The sequence below is a fragment of the Myiozetetes cayanensis genome, unplaced genomic scaffold, assembly GCF_022539395.1.
Source record: "Myiozetetes cayanensis isolate MyiCay16 unplaced genomic scaffold, myiCay2020 scf1, whole genome shotgun sequence".
NCBI classification, from domain to species: Eukaryota; Metazoa; Chordata; class Aves; order Passeriformes; family Tyrannidae; genus Myiozetetes; species Myiozetetes cayanensis.
This window is the reverse complement of record NW_026086604.1, coordinates 34,841,082-34,860,396: the sequence shown is the minus strand read 5'-3', so window position 1 is coordinate 34,860,396 and position 19,315 is coordinate 34,841,082. Positions and strand designations below refer to the sequence as shown.

At 38.7% G+C, this 19,315-nt stretch overlaps 2 protein-coding genes across 2 annotated transcripts in view; both read right to left on the bottom strand.

Annotated features, from left to right (window-relative positions):
* The window catches only part of LOC126647092 (aspartyl/asparaginyl beta-hydroxylase-like), a 724,697-nt gene that overhangs the window by 534,879 nt on the left and 170,503 nt on the right, over nt 1-19,315 (bottom strand). The window lies entirely within an intron of this gene.
* On the bottom strand, nt 31-18,477 carry TTPA (alpha tocopherol transfer protein). Its single transcript, XM_050329088.1, has 5 exons — nt 18,234-18,477; nt 9,778-9,931; nt 8,512-8,705; nt 4,766-4,876; nt 31-2,813 (listed from the first exon to the last, which is right to left on the bottom strand). The coding sequence occupies exons 1-5, from the start codon at nt 18,471-18,473 to the stop codon at nt 2,634-2,636; spliced, it is 879 nt and encodes a 292-aa protein (XP_050185045.1). The 5' UTR covers nt 18,474-18,477; the 3' UTR covers nt 31-2,633.

Here is a 19,315-nt window from a genome sequence, read left to right as displayed (position 1 = left end):
GCACCGCCAAACAGTGACACAGGAGGGCAGTCCGAGCAGAAATTGTTTATTAATTAAAATGGCGTCAACATGTAAAAAATAATTAAAAACATTGAGCATCACGTGATGCTTACAGTCAGTAGTAAATTACGTTTGCATCGTTTAACAGGAACTTTCTTTTTTTAGAGGCACTTCCGATGGTTTTGAAGAATAACACACTTAGGGATCTTTGTTTTTTTTTTACTGCTGCTCAAAGCTGCCACATCACCATGGATCATACTAATACCTCCTCCATTAATTATGCAAATGTTACAATTATCTTGTGTCATTACTATTAGCAGCAAGTGCAATTAGAGTTCCTACATTCTATATAATATGTAAACATTAAAAAATAATTAAGTTTATGGAAAAGTAACTGCACTCAGACCTCTAACTGTTGTGTTATGCAAACACGCTACCACTTAACAACAGATTTAGGATATTTTTCAAGACATTTAGAAGTTTATATCCACAGAGCTGGTGTAGTCCAAATAAAGATTATAAAAACTAAAAACCAGCTACATATGCATGGGCACATACATATGCAATCAAATGAGGTCTCTGCTACATAAACCAGCAACAATCAGAGATTGGTTTCATGGGAAAAGTTTAAATTTTCCTGTTCACTGAAACATGGCTCATTGCTTTGTGCAGTTTACATTCAAGGATTAAAATTGAAGGACTGTAAAATTAAGACAATAGCTTCAGTTCTCCAGTTGGCAAATTATTTGGAACTTCAGATACACACTTGAACAATTGCCAGATGCCTGACTACTTAGTTTATTTTCTTATAAAGAAGAATTAGCAGTTCACCAAACTCCTCTATTAAAGGAGATTCTTTTATCACAAAATAGTTCAATCTGAGAAAAAAAAGAAAGATATATGAAATATATTATCCTATGAAAAAGTATCTGGAAAAGGTTTATTCAAATTTAGGCTCCATATCAAATATACTGTGAAAGAGAAGAATGAAAAACACACTTGAGAAAATCAGGGAATTGGAAGAAAAAACCCTAAGAAGCTTTTGTCAGTTTTTAAAGAATTTCTGGCACTGACCTTATCACAGCAGAAGAAACTACAATCAGTGATTACTCTAATGTGTCTTTCATAGATATTCCTCTAGCTATTAAATAGCTTCCAATGACTTTCACAGTAATGCAGTATTAGTTATAATGGAAAATAAGACATTTCAGATTTAATAGGATAGCACAATTTCTCTCCCCTAAGCATATATGAATATAGAATCCCAATGTCCTAAAGATTCCAAAATAACTGAAGTTATAACTTATAGCTACCTGAGAAACAAAGCATTTGTTACAGATTCATTTATACGAAGACTCATATGGAATGCTTAAATACATAGTGCTTATGCAAAGATCTCTTGGCTTATTACAAAAGAGAGTTAAAAACTGGGTAAATGAACTCTAGCAGTTGTTGTACTAACAGAGATTTTAAGAAAAAGCTGAGTGAAAAGTAAAATAATACTTTAGATCATTAGATACTGGGGATTGCAGGAGGATACTGCTATGTAGAGTGATAGCTTTTACATCAGTGTTCATATCTCAATAATGTCCCTTAGAAAACCAAAACAAAACAGAAACTGGTTTCCAGTAAGTATATAGAGATTTTTTTCATTACCCCTATGGAAAAATAAAATGAAGACACTCAGCATCTCCTATGCTGAGGTTCAAAGTGACCTCAAAGCACCCTTAAATATCTAACAGGTATTTCTAAAGTTCAGATCCACAAAGAGTAACATACTTCACCCTCTGAAACGAACAGATAAGGCAAACAAGCTGAAAGCTCTTGACTTCTGTAGTAATCTACAGTAAGAATTAAAGCTGATCATCCGAGTTGCTTATCATTGTCCATACGCAATATCACTTTGAAATAAAATTTTCAACTTTGTTTGGGCTCTCTTACCAGTTCCTCCTCCTGATTCATATTGTCATTTGAAGAACAGGTATATGGTGTTTTTCCCAGCTTCCTTTAGAAAACTAGAAAATTTATGTTAACACATCTTTGTGTTAATTAGAACAAATGGGGAAGCTGCACAAGCAGCACAAAGATTAACACAAATGTCTTACTATTGCTGACTAATTTTCAATTTGACACAAACTAACAAAATAGTCCTTTTCCCTGAGAATCAATCCAAAAGGCAGCCTCTTTGCTCCTTGTAAATTAGCCCTGCAGTCCCTTCTGCAACAAACTACTCTACCCTAGTCACATTCCGTTCTTCATTTTATATCCTGTTGTCTTGACAAGCCAAGATACAAGAGCTACGTGTAAGGTTCTGGACTGCATTATTACAAATTAGTTGTCTCCAAAGACTTAACAGGAGCAGTATCAATCTGATATCCAATGCATTCTTCAACTTTCTGGCATACAGGTTAATCAATTACAAACAGTACTACAAATATGTAGAATTCATTAATCTCTTCAGACACACATACGGATAGACTCCAGTTAGTATAAAGTGCAGCCAATATAATATTCAGTGCCCTGCAAAGATATACTGGTTTCATTCACAATAATTTGAAGTTCAAATGAATGTTTTCATATTCAACTTATTTCCACTTTCACTGTTAAAGAATTGATATAATACTGCAATAAGGTTATTTCTGCGCAACCAGAGAAATGCTCTGAAGATAATCTGCAGATGCCATTATAAAGTCAGTCCATTCTTTAGCCAGCTCTTCAAAGGAGACTTCCTCCCCCCCATATTCCGGTGGGAGAATGCTGGTGGGGAAGTGTTGGGTCAGACTCTGAATGTAGTTATTTCCATGCATAAACACCTAAAACAAAATATGAAAAGTATTTACTTGGGTATGAATGCTAGACTACTGAGTGAAAACAGGCAGCAAACAAATTCTGTTCAAGAGCTGAAGCCATCAGCTTGGTTTGACTTAACAAGTGTACTTGTTCATAATTAGCTCCTTAAAAAATTAAGGAAGTACCTTGTGATTTTCCCATGGGTGCTCAAACTGTCTGCTCAGTATATGAAGATTGGAAGATAGGAGGATAGGAGGAAGACTGAAGGATGGACTACAACTTGAGAACTGTATTATATGTAGCTATGAGCACAGGAGCCAAAACTAACTACACATTTTTTCAGACTGGTTTAGCAACACTTAGACAAAGGTACACACAACATCCCAATGGCTAAACCGGGGAAGACTGGAGATTGGTTTAATCATGATATCATGTACTTGCCTTTCAGTCATTTCCAGGAAAAGGACAGTGTCTGGCTCCTAGCCAATACTATCTGGTCCTGCCAGATAGTTTAAAACCAACATGTTTAAAAACAACATTATGTAGTATGTAGATTCAGGCAAGTGTCAAGAAAGATATTCAAAAGGATCTATATTTTAGGCCTTATGTTTCAGTACGAACTGAAATTAGTTCCTGGACCACTCAACCACTTTAACCCTTGTAATATTGTAGTTTTATTTCTTCTCATTATAGGCCTCTTATTAACACTTGACAAGAATTTTCTGCAATTATTATTACACAAAGACAATAAGGATATACATTCAAAAGCTGTCTTTAACACTTCCTCATTAGGAAGTAAGATAAGTGAGCGAATAGTAATTATTTCTGTAAAGGTATGGGGAACTGGCCCTTAGAGTTGGGTTGTTTTGGGTTGGTTTTTTTTTCAGATCAGACCTGTAATTCTAAGCTAAGAGACAGGACAATCTGCTTCTGTTCCACTCAATGAGCTAGGATACCAGGTTTGTTTTGGTTTAGGCCTTTACTGTCCATCTGCCCTCTTTTCCATTTTTAAAGTTCTAGCCCAAAACTGGATCAGGTGACATGGGTTTTTTTCACAGGTGTTAATGTGAGAAAAGGAGGGCCAGGGCTTCAGGCTGCTGGAACATACTCCCTCTTTCTATCATCTTTTGAGAGTGAGGGACTGCACAAGGCTGCCTCTTTCTCATAGCACACAGATGCTAGGAAAAGGGGACTGGTAAATTACAGCTAACCAGAAAGATCTGTATCTACTGTCCTGGAATGCAGTGGCTGTTGCAAATATACAAGGTCCATGTGCTGAGAAAAGGAGGCTTCAAGAATGGGAATAACAATAGACAGGGGTGCTTATTTTCTACCTTAGTCCTGCTGTCAACACTTTTATGCCAGCTGAAAAACCCAATATTCTTCCCATGCTACAATAAACCAGAATCCTTGGCATGCTTTTGCATCCAAATACAAATTGGTTTGTATTTGGAAGATTTGCAGATTTATAACTGCATAACTATTTAAAACAACTAAGAAGCTATTTGGAAAAAAACTTCAAACTTCAGTCTGACCTATTTTTGATGCATAAATGCCTCTGGGGGTCTTTCAGAGCTAAACAGTTGTCTTCTACTAATTCTGCATGACTTGGAGCATAACATCACTGTTCAGTGCTATTTTTTCTCTCTCATTTACAGGGAGAGTACTGGGATATCCAAGACCTATTTTTTTCTAGTTCTGCAGAATAATTGCTTTGTAACCTCAAACAAATTATTAAACCTCTCTGTGTCTCGGTGGTTTTTGTCTTTAGAGTGGTGGTAACAGCACCACTTGCAACTCTCATGTTATTGATAACTGCAAATGCTTTACAATTAGATTCTGGAGGTCAGTATGGCACTAACAAACAACTATGATTTATGCTCTTCAAAGCTCAAGAGTAGCAGATACTAAGGGAAGTGCTACAGGTTGTCATATAAGGGTTTTTTGGCAGAAAGAAATATTTGTGTGCACTCACCCGTTCCTTTATTTTTTCAGTGAGAAAAGGCTTAATTAGAGCGAAGACTGGGTAGAAGAATAAAGGCTCATTAATCAAGTGGATACCTCGAACTTTTAGTGGAAAGGAATCCTGTTAAAATACACGAAAAACAGCATAAAAAAATATTACTGAAAAGATTCTATTGTTAAGGACAAGCCTGTGAAAACTGCCTAGTATATAGGTTAAACTGTTCCTCCTGATCTTGCCAATTTCTGCATTTTGGAGTGTTCTTAATTTACACTGCTACAACAACATTTTAAAAAATCATATCTTGTTCCTCCCATTAGAAAGAAAAAAATCAGTATGAGGAGAGATTGATTATTAAAACAAACAAACAAAAACAAACAAACAAAACCCAAACAAAAACCAAAACAAAACAAAACAAAAAAAGAAAACTGCCACCAAACAGCAAATAAATATTGGTCCACCCCCGACATACACAAACCTTGTGCTCAGCCTTTTCTCTAAAGTACAGTTCTTCATAACAGGGATTCTGATGCTAATTTACAAAAAAGGTATCTAGGCATGTGTTTTTACTGGCAAGTCACAACCTGGAGGATAACATGTAAGTATATATAAATACAAACTACTGAAGATACTAACTTTAAGTTAAATAAATTTTACAAGTCCTATGAGGAGAGGCTGAGGGAGCTGGGTTTGTTTAGCCTGGAGAAGAGGAGGCTCAGGGGAGACCTCATCACTCTCTACAACTACCTGAGAGGAGGTTGTAGCCAGGTGTGGGTTGGTCTCTTTTCCCAGGCAGCTGTCAGTAAGACAAGAGGGTACAGTCTTAAGCTCTGCCAGGGGAGATTTAGATTAGATATTAGGAAGAAATTCTTTACAGAGAGGGTAATCAGGCATTGAAATGGGCTGCCCAGGGAGGTGGTGGATTCTGCATCCCTGGAGGTTTTTCAAGATGAGACTGAATGTGGCACTGAGTGCATGGTCTAGTAACCACAGTGGTGTTGGATCAAGGGTTGGACCTGATGATCTCAGAGGTCCTTTCCAACACAGCTGATGATATTTATAATTTAGAGATAAGCCTTGAAATTACTGGGAATTTGGCCAAGCCAAAAGTTCAGCCTTACAACAAAATTACTGTTGTAATGAAAATTTTAAAAATTATCTGCTATAAACTCTTTATAATATGAAATAGTTCTACTTGCATTCAAGATTCATTTAAAAGTCTCAGACATTTGAAATTTAAAAGAGAATATGCCAGTGCTCAAAACCTGCCATTGTGCAATGGGGAAAATACAGCTTCCATTCATATCTCAGCAGATACTACCTCTGCAACCAGACATTTTCTGCTTACAAAAATCATACTTCTCACAAACATTTCTCCTCTCTAGTACTGTAGTTCGAAGGATGAAAAAATTCAAACCCAACATGTTTCTTAAGTGCCACTTCTTTTAGATTTTAATGTATGATAAAGATCTAAAAACTATCCAATTATAGGTTTACTTCATGTTATTATGTGCTATCATATACCTAAAGTCTACTATCACGTTTTTCATGAAACAATTTTGTTTTACCTGGGATAACAGATTTTTCAAGATAACGTCACTTATTCTTCTTACTATGTTTTCCATTCCTTAATACATATTTCCTTTCTACTAATTTCTGTTTCTTCATACAGGATAGTAATTTGCAAGACACATTTCCTGAGTAAAACATAGGGTTAAAACCCAAGGTTTCTTATTTACTTGTAAGAATATTCTGGGGGGCATTAAGCATTTCCTAGAGTGCATTAAGCACAGCATTACCAGCTGGTCAAAGGAGGTGATTGTCTTCCTCTAATCTGCACTGCTGCAGCCTCACCCTGAGTCCTGTGTGCAGTTTTTGGTACCACAATATAAAAAGACATCAAGCTATTAGAGAGCATCCAAAGAAGGGCAATGAAGATGTTGAAGAGCCTTGAGGAAAAACCATATGAGAAGCGGCTGGGCTGAGGTCACTTGGTCTGTTCAGTTTGGAGGAGACTGGGGGGAGACCTCATTGCAGTCTACAACTTCCTTGTGAGGGGAAGAAGAGGAGCAGGAACAGATCTCTTCTCTCTGGTGACCAGCGACATTACTCATTAAAATGGCATGAAGCTGTGTCAGGGGAGGTTTAGGTTAGATATTGGAAACAGTTATTCACCCAGAGGGTGGTTGGGCACTGGAACAGGCTCCCCAGGGAAGTGGTCACAGCACCAAGCCTGTCTGAGTTCAAGAAATGTTTGGATAATGCTCTCAGGCCCATAATGTGATTCTTGTGGTGTCTTGTAGGGCCAGTAGTTGGACTTGATGATGCTGATGGGTCACTTCCAACTCCACATATTCTATGATTCTATGAATCTATGAATCTATGATTCTATGAATCTATGATAGTGAATAACTCTAAGACAATCTCTTGGTGAAATATATGAATCCAGTTAAAGTGATGAATCAGGGGGAAAAAAAAGTTAAATTCTTTCTCATCTTAGAAAAGATCACTGGAAACACACAAGTTTTGATTATTTTTTTCAATAGCTAAATAAACAGTAAGAAGCTTGCAAAACATCCAACTGGTCTGAAACAGGTCAGGATGGAAACATCACTTTCAAAGAATTTCCTGCTTTGAGGTAATGGGTTGAAACATATAGATGTACTTGAAAATCCTATTCTACTCCCTTTCTGCTCTATTTCAAGGTTAAAGAAAATACTAGTAATTGGTTTACTACCCCAGAAATCAACTGAAACACTCTCACTAGTCCTGTTTTCATGAGATCTGGCCCAAGACTGTATAACACAAAGAGTTCTTATTCTAGATGTGAAAAGTTTTGAATACGTAACCGTTTCACTGAAGTTTTACAGTAGGTACCAAAAAGGAAGAACAGCTGAAATTCTGATGATATTAGTTCAATGACTAAGCTTTGGTTTAACCTCAGATATGAACCTTACCAAATCAGAGCAAGAGATTTTCTCCCTGGCTCATTTCCACATCACAGGCTAACAGTTTTATTATATCTGACTTTCAACCTAACTTCTGAAGGAAAATGGGATTACAGAACTACACTGTAGCTTGCCTGTCGATTCTCTGTCCCCCTCTTTTTTCTTTCATTCTTTTTTTTCCTCTCAAATCTAGAGATGAAATTCAGCTGAATTTGGCAGAAAGACGTAAGCCTTAAAGAAATTAAAGTCCCTAGAATTTTTATGAAAAATAGGAAGTGAGGTAGCAGTGATTTGCACAAAACAATTCTCATGCTGGGGGCAAAAAGCAAGCAGAACATAAACATTATGCATTCTGTTGGTAGCAAATGGAAGATTGTATAGCATCATTGATACTGGTAACAAGTTAGTAATGCCTTGCTCTTAACTACTCAGTGCATGCTATTTATTATATTGTCTGAGTCTCAGGAATAAAAGCTTTGAATGTTGAGTTAATGCACAAAGAAATTGAAAAGAAGAGATGCACAACCCTTCTAAAACCGTCTACTCTTACAGTCATGAAATTCTTGTGTTGTAACAGGTCAGTGGAGTTCTTATAAGATATCAGAAGTTACGGGGCATTTACTGCTATCGAAGAACATACTTTAAGTAAAATCAAGAGCAACCTATGGCTATTAATGGATTTAGGATTTTGTTCCTTAAAGCTGCAGAGACTGAGAAAGCCTGCAGAATAAAAATTTGCTACAGCTTAGAACTAATGAAAAATTGGAAGTTACAGCAATGAAGCTGCATAAAGCAGTAGGTCGTACTTACTGTGAGAACAGCAGCGATTTTCTTGGCCACTGCTGGACTGATTTGAAATGCATGAGCAAATCGCCAGCCCTGAAGATCAAAGATAGCCTTGACTCCATTCCGCTGAGTCTCAATCTCCTTTACAACGAGTTCAGACGTGATGAGACTTACACGAAACACATCGTATACGGTAAATACACTGGGATCCCATTGTCCTGAAGAGTAAATAGATTACCCTGCATTACCATGAGAATACCCCATATACCTGTAGTTTTCCTTGCTACTGCTTCTAATGTGCTTCTTGGGAAAAAGAACTAACCAGCAACATTAAAAGCCCTGAAATAAACTGATTTGCCAGTACATAAGTTACTTTGTGTGCCTGCTCTGTCACTCATCTTTTGTGCTTTTTCAGTAGATGGTATCACCTAATGGTAGATGGCTATAGATATCACCTAATGTAGTATGTTCCACCTATGGCTATAGACTCCAACACAAGGTTTTGACAGAAACAGCTCAGTCATGCTAGCTGAGAATACAGGTCATCAAACCCAATTCATTCATGTAACTATATTATATCCAATTGATTCATATAACTATATCACATTCACAACAATATCTGTTTTAAAAAGACTTTTGGGAGTGCATCAAACATTTTCTAAATTTTTAGATAAGGCTCTTTGGCTACAAGTAAACACTGAAAACTCGTCCAACTGCTCATCCATACCTAATCAGAATATTGATATATGACTAGGTATACACCTTTTTTTCTGTTCCATCCTCTCTGTGCTGCATCTGCACCAATAACCACAGTCTTAGCCCATGGCTTTGAAAATTTACATGAACACAAATAATTGTTGAGACACTCAGACCCAAATAACCACATAATCTTACAAGTTTTAAGCTTTAAGACTTCTTTGGATACTGACAAGAATTCCACATGAAATTAAATTCTCCCTTGAGAATTGTACAACTTTAGCTGTACCAGTAATATAAGCAAAATGATGTAACCCTCACAGCTCAGTAACTCAGTAACTATATTAATGTAATGGCATTTCCAACAGAGAGCACCAATATGTTAGCTGTCTAGTTAAGACATTCTGATATTATCTAATTTTATCAACAGCTGCCATTTTAACTATAAAATATTTTTGATTTTCTGCAGAAATTGTGATAATATAAAAAACCAAAAACAAAACAAAAACCCCACAACACACACACACACACACACACACCCCCAAAGCAAGCAAACAAACAAACACCACAGTTCCAGCTAATTTTATCACTCACCTATTCTGTATATTAGAACTTTGCTTCCATGTGGGTCCCTTGATCTAAGGACTCCATGATAGCCAGCTTGCAAAAGACCAAGAACAGAAGATGGTTTTAAATCTGCACTTATTTCTGGGCATTCAGTTCTCCACTTCTGATAATTCTTCAATAACTGGAAATAAATAAACGTGGATGATAGCTAAGCATCAGCTATTGCATGAAGAGCACAGTTAAAAATATGTTTTCCAGATGCGGTCGCAGTTGAGTTTAACTCTTTACATTGGTTATAATTTCATTGTATGCTTTAAGCAAATCACTCCTAGAAACAGAAAGTTGCTATACTGGATAAAACAAGTGAGTAAATTGCTATGTTGAATTTAGAACCCTGTCAAATTGTTAATGGACTGGAGTTGTCATTTTGTATCAGAAGAGAAAACTGGATGTAGAATAAGCTTGTAGTTTCTATGTAAAATGCATCTAAATTGCAGTTTTCTCACTCAGGTTACTTTAGGGTATTCAGTTTGACACTGCATCAGATTCATTCAGGATTTTTTGAATTTAAATGTGCAAAACTCTTATAGAGGAACATTCTCCTTCACTCACATACCCTCTCCCTTCTCCCCTGCCCTCCCTTATTTTGTACACACAGTCATCAATAATTCTAGTTTACTATTTGAAACAGGTATAATCATTAGTATATCCAAAAACATTTTTGAAGTCCCTCCTACCCATCTGAAATGGCAGAATATAACAAAGTAGTGGGTCCATTACACATTACACAATTTTCCTCCCACAGAGTGGAAACAATGAGAACCTGTTTGGCTAAAATAGAGATCCTGTCTGGTATCAGGGACATTATCACCCTAGTTCCGAAGTCTGGAAGGCAGCATCATAACTAGTATTTCTAAGGCACAGGAAGAGCTGTGTGTTGAAAGGTAATGGCCTAACCCCAAGGAAGAGGCAATTAAAGGCTTTCCTTTGTGAGGTGACATCTATGTAGAGGAATTACAGGCAGCTCTGTGAAAGGTCATCTTAGAGATGGATCATGAAAAACTAAGTTGGTGATGCAGTAGTTCTAATTTCCAAATCTAATTACTGTTTTTCCTTTAATATTAATTAAGTGCTGGTGGGGAAAATGAACTGCTCTGCCCTGCAACTAAAATTTATTTAGGATATTTGCTTAGGTAGGTAGGAAAATATGCAAGACTGTCTTCTGAAAAGTTTCCTCTCAGTTCATCAACTAAATTTTGCCTCTGTTCTATCACTTATGCTAAGTTCTCTAGCAGTGAATTTGGAGAGCAGAAGGATAGCTACAGCAAATCATTTAGGTTTTATATTAATTTCCTCAATAGCTACAGCTTAGAGTTTTAACCCAAGAGTTTCAAAGGAGCTAAGAGAATCAGAATTTTTCAGCACCTCATTTCAAAACAAACTGAAATGTAGGTTTAAATCTTAAAGGTAGCCACTGAGAGCATCAAACAACAGTCTTGTATTTCTTTTAATTAGCACTAACAGAAACTAATTTTTATCCTGTTATCAATTACTCCATATTTTGCAATATAAATATTACAGTTAAAAGAGCTGTCAGCTACAACTAATAATAGAATATAATAGAACATAACCTTAAATAAACTACACATTCCTTGTATCTATGCAAAAGTATAAATTTCTTCAGCATTTCATTGGCAGAATGGTCAAAGGAATTTCAGTAGAATTGACTTCATCCCTTGGAAAATCACAGCATCAGCTATGCTGATGGTTACCTACAGGCTCTTAGAGGGAGACCTGAGACTCACCATTCTCTACCTCATAGCATGTCAGCTAATTAGTCTTATTTCTTACCCTTTCCTCTACTTCCAAGCCTCTTGTATCATTTTATATAAAACATACCTTTTCTTCTGCTCAGATTGAGGTCTTGAATGATTTTGAAGGTCTCTCAAATGAATTATCATGAGGAAACTATTTCCAAAATGTTATTGTTTATCAGTACTTACAAATACATGACATACTGATCAGAAATTAGCTATATCCTTTATGGAAATAGCACAAATAAATATGTATTTAGGTATAAAATAAAATGAAAAAGTTCATCTGCCATGTTAATATCTGACTTGATTTGGCAGTGAAGAAGTGGATAAAAGCCTCATCCTAAATTATACATCACAGAAAGAAATATTTAACCATTATGAGAATTTTACTAGAAGCCTTTTGACTGCATTAAATCAGTTCTAGCCTAGGCCAAATTAAAAACTAACACGCAAAGGAAAAAGGCAAGGTGGGTTGGGGAGTAGGAAAAGTAAGTTAATTTGTGGAAGGGAAATTCACTATAATTGCAAAAATAGGTTTGATGAGGTACTCTTATTATCTCACTCTTCTAGTGCATGACTGTCTACAAAGGACACTGCTTGAGCAATTCCAGCTGCTTTGTGCCAACCAGACAGCACTGTCAACATATGCTCTTGTCCACATTTTTCCATAACAGACACTTAAAAAGCAGCAAAATACAAACCCAACAATACAAAACAACTAGGCAAATATCTGTAGCTTTGTCATTTCTTACCTTTCTTCTAAAATCTCTGGTACGACAACTTAATGAATGTAATTAACAATTACATATTTTAATTACATATTTTAAATACCCCTTTGAATAGCTGCCTGCCAAAACTAAGCTGAGAATAAAAATGATACAGTCATTTAATACCCTAAATAATCCCATCTTGTCAGTACAGTTAGTTTCTCATTTTCAGGAATATTTACATTTACCAAGTTGGAAACAAAAAGGATTTAAGTTCTGGACCTTTGAAGAAAGAGAGTAGTGTTTGCAGCTTGTGACACACTCAAGATCATATAGGAGACATAATTTACTTACTGGCGCATCCGCTAAGGAGTAAATATATAGTTGGAATACTTCTGATCTGACACTTTCCATGACATGAACAAGTGGTGCATCTTTCAGACATATAACATGTTTAAGCTTCAATCATACTTCACTTGGCCAGAAAATCAAGAAGTGCTGAAGACTTCTCAGATTTTGAAAACCTCATCTAACTACCTGAAATGATTTAGAGCTGAAGTAAAGGTTAGCATTAGATAATCTTCCACAGCATCTACAACCAGTTTTGGAGAGGTTCTGTAAATTTTTATTTATGTAAACAATCCTTTTTTTAGGAGCTGGACATACTAAGATCACACACAGCTACTTAAATGAGTAATCCTCAAACATGTCACAGAATTAAAAAACTAGCAGTGGGTACTTACAGGTTTTCTAGTCTCATACTATTTAAACACAAAAATTAATGAGAAATATTTAATTCTTTTTTTCAGTAAAGACATCAAGAAGAACATAAATTTTATGTATAACAAACAGTCTGGATATAAATAGAACAACCTAGTGTCAGGAAAAACAAGCACATTCATTATCTAGCATAAAAAATGGCTTAGGTACTTGCAACACAAGGAAAACATCACAATGTATAATTATATGTGTTTACAAACTGAATAACCTACTTTGCATCTGCTCAGCATCTGAAAATAGATGTAAGATAACTTGATAAATGGGTAAAGCTGGATGAAAAACTCCAGACTGGAGTTAGGCATTAATTAAGAGTTTTTTTTTCCTGATGTCTGTTGGGGATAGTTCCAGATTTCTGAACATCAGAGATTATAAAGTTACTAATTAAACCAAAATTCATGTGCTACAAAAAAAAAAAATGAACTTAGTACTTTGCTTAGAAGCAAGAGAACTAGAAAACAATGCGCTTGCTAGAGAAACCAATGCATCTGTATATGTAAATTAATTTTTTTTCTTGATTAATAACTATATATTTATTACAAGGATGTTAGACAGAATTAAGCCTCTGTCAGCAGTTGTACCAACGCGCACGATGCTTTGGGAAAAAAAATTCTATTAGCATTCTTTGCAGGAAAAACCACAGCTTAAACTTCAGAATATAAACATATATATATAAATATATAAATATATATATACACCCACACCTCTGTGCATATATATTTTATATTTCTTTTTATATGTATGTATATAAATACACTCAGAATTTAAACATATGGTATATGCAGAGAAAAAATTGAAAATAATTTTATACAGAACTTTCTCAGTTCCACATGCATTACCTCTTTGCCACTGGGAAAAGATTGGCACGTGTAAGTTGAGATATTTGGCTTAGTGCAAAGGGAAGCACTGATTTATGCTTCCTCAACAGTCAGCCCAGAGAGCTTAATAAGGGCTCTTCCATCCTTTTTGAGGAATCCATTGGTACTGGTGGAAGAAATGCAGCCAAGTAACTGATTTAAACTTAGTATTTGTGTTTGAGTGATGTGAAAATCCTCAGAGACAATGCCTAAGGTTCATCAGTATGTTTGGAACTATGAAAAACAATCTTTCTTGGACAGTACAGTTATTCCCAGTTACTTACTTGCAGTACAACACACTGTAAGTCAAATGCAGAGCAAACCCTAAGTCTTGCTGTTTACCTTTATATCAACCAGAACTCCTAAAGGATCCTAGATATTTAGAGAGTTTTCAGTGCCATAAAAGCAAAGTATGTTATGAAAACTCTGGGCATAGAGTTTCAATGTTGTATTTTTACTGCACTTAAAGATTTTCATTCTGTTCCCCAGAGTATGATCCATTTCAAGTAGAAAAGCAGTATCCTCAAGTCACTGAAAATCAGTCCTATAGAAGAGTAATGGGATGTAATGCAAGGACACAATGAAGTGCATTAGGCAAAAACATTTATGGGGGAAAGGAGATGCTAGTTCTCCAGATTTTGCATAACACTAATAGAATCATAGAACCACAGAATCATAGAATTAACCGGGTTGGAAGAGACCTCCGAGATCCTCAAGTCCAACCCTTGATCCAACCCCACTGTGATTACTAGATCATGGCACTCAGTACCACATCCAGCTTCATCTTAAAAACCTCCAGGGATGGTGAATCCACCACCTCTCTGGGCAGCCCATTCCAATGCCTGATCACTCTCTCTGTAGAGAACTTCTTTCTAATATCCAACCTAAACCTCCCCTGGCAGAGCTTAAGCCTCTTGTCCTGCTGCTGGTTGCCTGGGAGAAGAGACCAACCCCCACCCAGCTACAACCTCCTTTCAGGTAGTTGTAGAGAGTGATGAGGTCTCTCCTGAGCCTCCTCTTCTCCAGACTAAACAACCCCAGCTCCTTCAGCCTCTCCTCACAGGACTTGTGCTCAAGTCCCTCCACCAGCCTGGTTGCTCTTCTCTGGACCCGCTCCAGCACCTCAGTGTCTGAGGGGCTGAATTGAGGGGCCCAGAACTGGACACAATACTCAAGGTTTGGCCTCACCAACACAGAGTACAGGGGAAGGATCACTTCCCTTGTTCTGCTGGCCACACTATTCCTGATCCAGGCCAGGATGCCATTGGCCTTCTTGGTCACCTCGGCACACTGCTGGCTCATGTTCAGCTTCCTGTCAATCAGCACCCCCAGATCCCTTTCTGCCTGGCTGCTCTCCAGCCACTCTGTGCCCAGCCTGTAACACTGCACGGGGTTGTTGTGGCCAAAGTGCAGGACCTTGCACTTGGCCTTGTTGAACTTCATCCCATTGGAATCAGCCCAACTCTCCAGCCTATCCAGGTCCCTCTGCAGAGCCCTCCTGCCTTCCAGCAGGTCGACGCTCCTCCCAACTTGGTGTCATCAGCAAATTTGCTAATGATGGACTGAATCCCCTCATCAATAAAGATGCTAAACAGGACTGGACCCAACACTGATCCCTGGGAGACACCACTGGTGACTGGCCACCAACTAGATGCAGCCCTGTTCACCAGCACTCTCTGGGCCCAAGTAACAGTGGGTTTAATGATATCAATAAAATGAAACATACAGACATAGCTGGTATATTGAAAAAAGGGTATATAAACTCCTTTCTTTAGCACAGTTAATAGAGACCTGTGGCCCTGTTTCTTAGTTTACAGTATATACAGGAGTTACATGTATCTGCACAAATTAACTCATCGCTCAGCTCAGGTATGAATTTATATTTAGGTATGAATTTATTTCTTCTAGCATGATAGGTATAAATATATCAATAGTTAAAAGCAAGTCTGGAACTGCCACTGGAAAAATGTAAAAGATTCCTGTTGCAATGAATCACCATAAACGATTTAGAAATGGAATGTCTTGCCACAATTACCTGATTATTCTTTTCTGAAGAATTTCCAAATGTTGATAACAGACATCAGATAAATCTGTGTCAATTATTAACCATCAATAAACAGTCTGGTTGGTTGCCAGACTCTTGATTTATATTTAAGGCTGATTATAAGCCCGTACTAAGATGCTGGACAACCGTTGCTTAAAAGCATTGACAGGGCCATGAACTTTGATTATCCCTTAGCTGCTCCACAAGTCCTATGCAGTAGGTACACAGGAGCCCAGTGGGTAAAAAGGGACTGTATCCACCTGAATTCCAAACCAAGAGGCAACATCAGACCAGGGTGGGAGGGAACAGCCACTGTCCGGACTGATGGCAGGAAGGCTCTCTCTAGGCTGAAGTACTAATGTAACCTCTGCATGAAGTCTGACTTGGATTAGATGAATATACATCTTGTGACCACCACAGATTTTTGCACAATAATTCTCTTGGGCCTTGATCTACCAATTGCAATAACTTTGGCCAAAGGGGAGGGGGGAGGTATGCTTCCTTTATTCTTCCTATGCTGCAAGAGAAGTATTCTAGAAAAAATGTTTCAGCTAGTATGTGGAACATTAAGTACAAATAGCTACAGCATTTGGAGAACTGAAATTCTAGGCAGAAACATTTTTACACAGGTTGGTTTGGACATCAGAATCTCTTAATTCAAAGAAAGGGTGGAAATTCAGAAATTTAGCAGTCTGTGGAGACTCAGAAAAAAAGAAAAGATTCTAAAAAGACTTAATTTTTTCAAAGCAGGTCCCCAGTCTAGAGGACTGATTCCAAGAGGAGTATAGGAAACTTGCTACTTCATAGATGCCATCTCTAAGCCTAACTTAGATTCTCTCAAATATTAGACCTACCTACAACGCACCTAACAATTAGTCACATCAAAGTGCAGAAGTGCATGGGCCACATTCTGAAGTGTCGCCATCCTGTCTACAGGATTACCAGTAACAATCAATTGCAATGCAATTAGGAGTGGATAATCAGTAGTCCATATTGTCCTCATTAAGCCCTGCTTTTTGGAACCAGGGAATACAGGAAAATAAAATGGCTCTTGTTGGGAAAGAAAAAAAAAGGCATGGTCCTACAGTTGCCAGTGCACAGTTCTGATATAAAAGAATCTCATGAACTTCAAGCAAAAGTAAGATCCATGAGTACCCAAAGGAATCTGAATTGACTCCCTAGTTCTTCTGCTGGAGGAAAGGTTTAAAGCTGAAGGAATCTGAATTGACTCCCTAGTTCTTCTGCTGGAGGAAAGGTTTAAAGCTGTAACACAAATCTCATGAGTCAAATGAAATGAACAAAAATCTAATTTTTAAAGCTATTTATGATTAAGGGCCTAATTCAATTCCTCATTCTTTTTTTAGATACCTCAATGCTGCAATAAATCTGTATGCAAACAATCTTCTCTTATGGTGAGTAAACTCGGAAAATCTACAGTACAGAGAAGTCAGAAACTAATAGGTGAAGTCTCTTGGGCAACGCTATGTAAACAACATCAAATTCCACAGAAACACAGCTTCCAATTGGCACACTGTGAATCAGTTTTTGCCCCGGGAAGATTTGGAAATACTTTCTGTTCCAAAATTTAGTGGTTGCCAGTCTTTCTTACCAAAAAAAAAAAAAAAAGAAAAAAAAAAGTAAAAATCTGTACCTTTGGATATTAAAAATACGCATGCACTGCGGCAAAAAACCATACAAAGAGTCAGGAAAGGACTATGATTTACCAAAGTCTGTAAGGAGTGGTGTAAATGACTAAACTCCAAGAGTAAACAAGTTTTTACACATAGGTTTTGTTTTTTTTTTTTTTACAGTAGTTGTATCGCTGCTAGTAACCAGTAACCTGAGCCCGACAATCATGACAAGGATGTCCTTTCAAGGATACTGTTTCCTAACCGGAGCTGTAACCTTACCGCACTTACTGCATACGGGAGTGACTATACCACCCTTTCCACAACTTTTATGTTACCTCATCGAGACTGCACAGAACCAGCCACGCTGAATGTGAGACAGCGCATTCATTCTGTGCCAAGACGAAGACACGCGTGACAAGCAATTAAGTTACACCCTGAAACTCCTCGGCTGGCCTCGGCCGACCCCAGAAGGGCAGAGCTCACTCGCCCACCCAATACCCAGCGACAGCCCCCGTCCGGCTGCTACCCCCGTCCCCGTCCCGGGCCGGGGCAGGCCGGTGACATCCACCGCGGGGGATCCCCAGGCACCTGGAGACGCCACCTCCCCCTCCTCCCCCTCCGCCCCGCGGGCGGCCACCGCTGCTCTTTACCCTCCAGGCCAGGTCCATGTGGAAGTCTCTGGCGCGCAGGAACCGCACCAGGAAGGCATCGGAGAGCGGCTGCGGCCAGCGCTGTGCGGGCTCTGCCTCCGCCCGCCGCCGCAGCTCGGCCAGGGCGCTGCGCACCCGCGGAGCGTGGTCGGGCAGGTCATTGGGGTGCCCCGCGCCCGGCGGACCCTGCGACATCGCCCCGCTCCCGGGGCTCGGCCCGCACAGCCCCGCCGGCCCCATTGAGACCCGCGGCGCGGCGGAGCCCGGCAGAGCTGCCTCCGCCCCCGACTGGGCTTAACCCCTGAGCACCCTCCCTGGCCCGAGGGGAAGGCAGGAGGCAGGCAGGTGTGCGCGTCTCCAGCCGGCCTGGCTCCGGCGGCCCGGCTTTTGGGGGTGGGGGTTTTCCGGTTTTATGGTCTTGACCAGACTTTAGAATTTTACGCTTTAAGCGCACCTCCTGTTTTTCGCTTACAGCCCCCAAAGCGAGCTGTGACTGCTCCCTGCGGAAGGCGAGGGGCGGCCCCACGGGGCTGGGAGCCCCTCGACGCTGCTGCCCGCAGCAGGAGGGTCATCCCGGACCCCTGGAACCCGCTAAGGGTGGTGGCCTGCCTTTTAGGCCGAAATAACCCATCTTTAGATATTATATGGCAAAAAGCTGCAACCTCATTGCAGCTGGGAAGTGCCGTGCAAACGGGAGATCGGTGCTGGCAGAAAACTGTCTTGCAGCACCTAATCCTTGACACGGATATGCAGTAATAGAAATATATCCACTCTGCATGGAGAAAGTGGGATGAAATTGAATTCAGCTTTAGTCCAACTTTACTGCCCAGCGCTGAGTTCAGTTATCAAAGGCAAAGAGTTCATTGCTGTTAATAGTATTTTTATTTTAACCTTTTCCTATAATTAAGTGTCCTTTGAGACCTTGCTGGCCTACTGAGGCTAAAAGACTTATTTCATTTAACATACAACTAATAAGGCATACTTAGGTCTAGTAAAAGGTTTCCAAAACTTTGTTCCAGATTACTTTCCCCTTTTCATGCTTTCTACAGCTACATTTAATAAGTTTTGATTGACATTTTCAT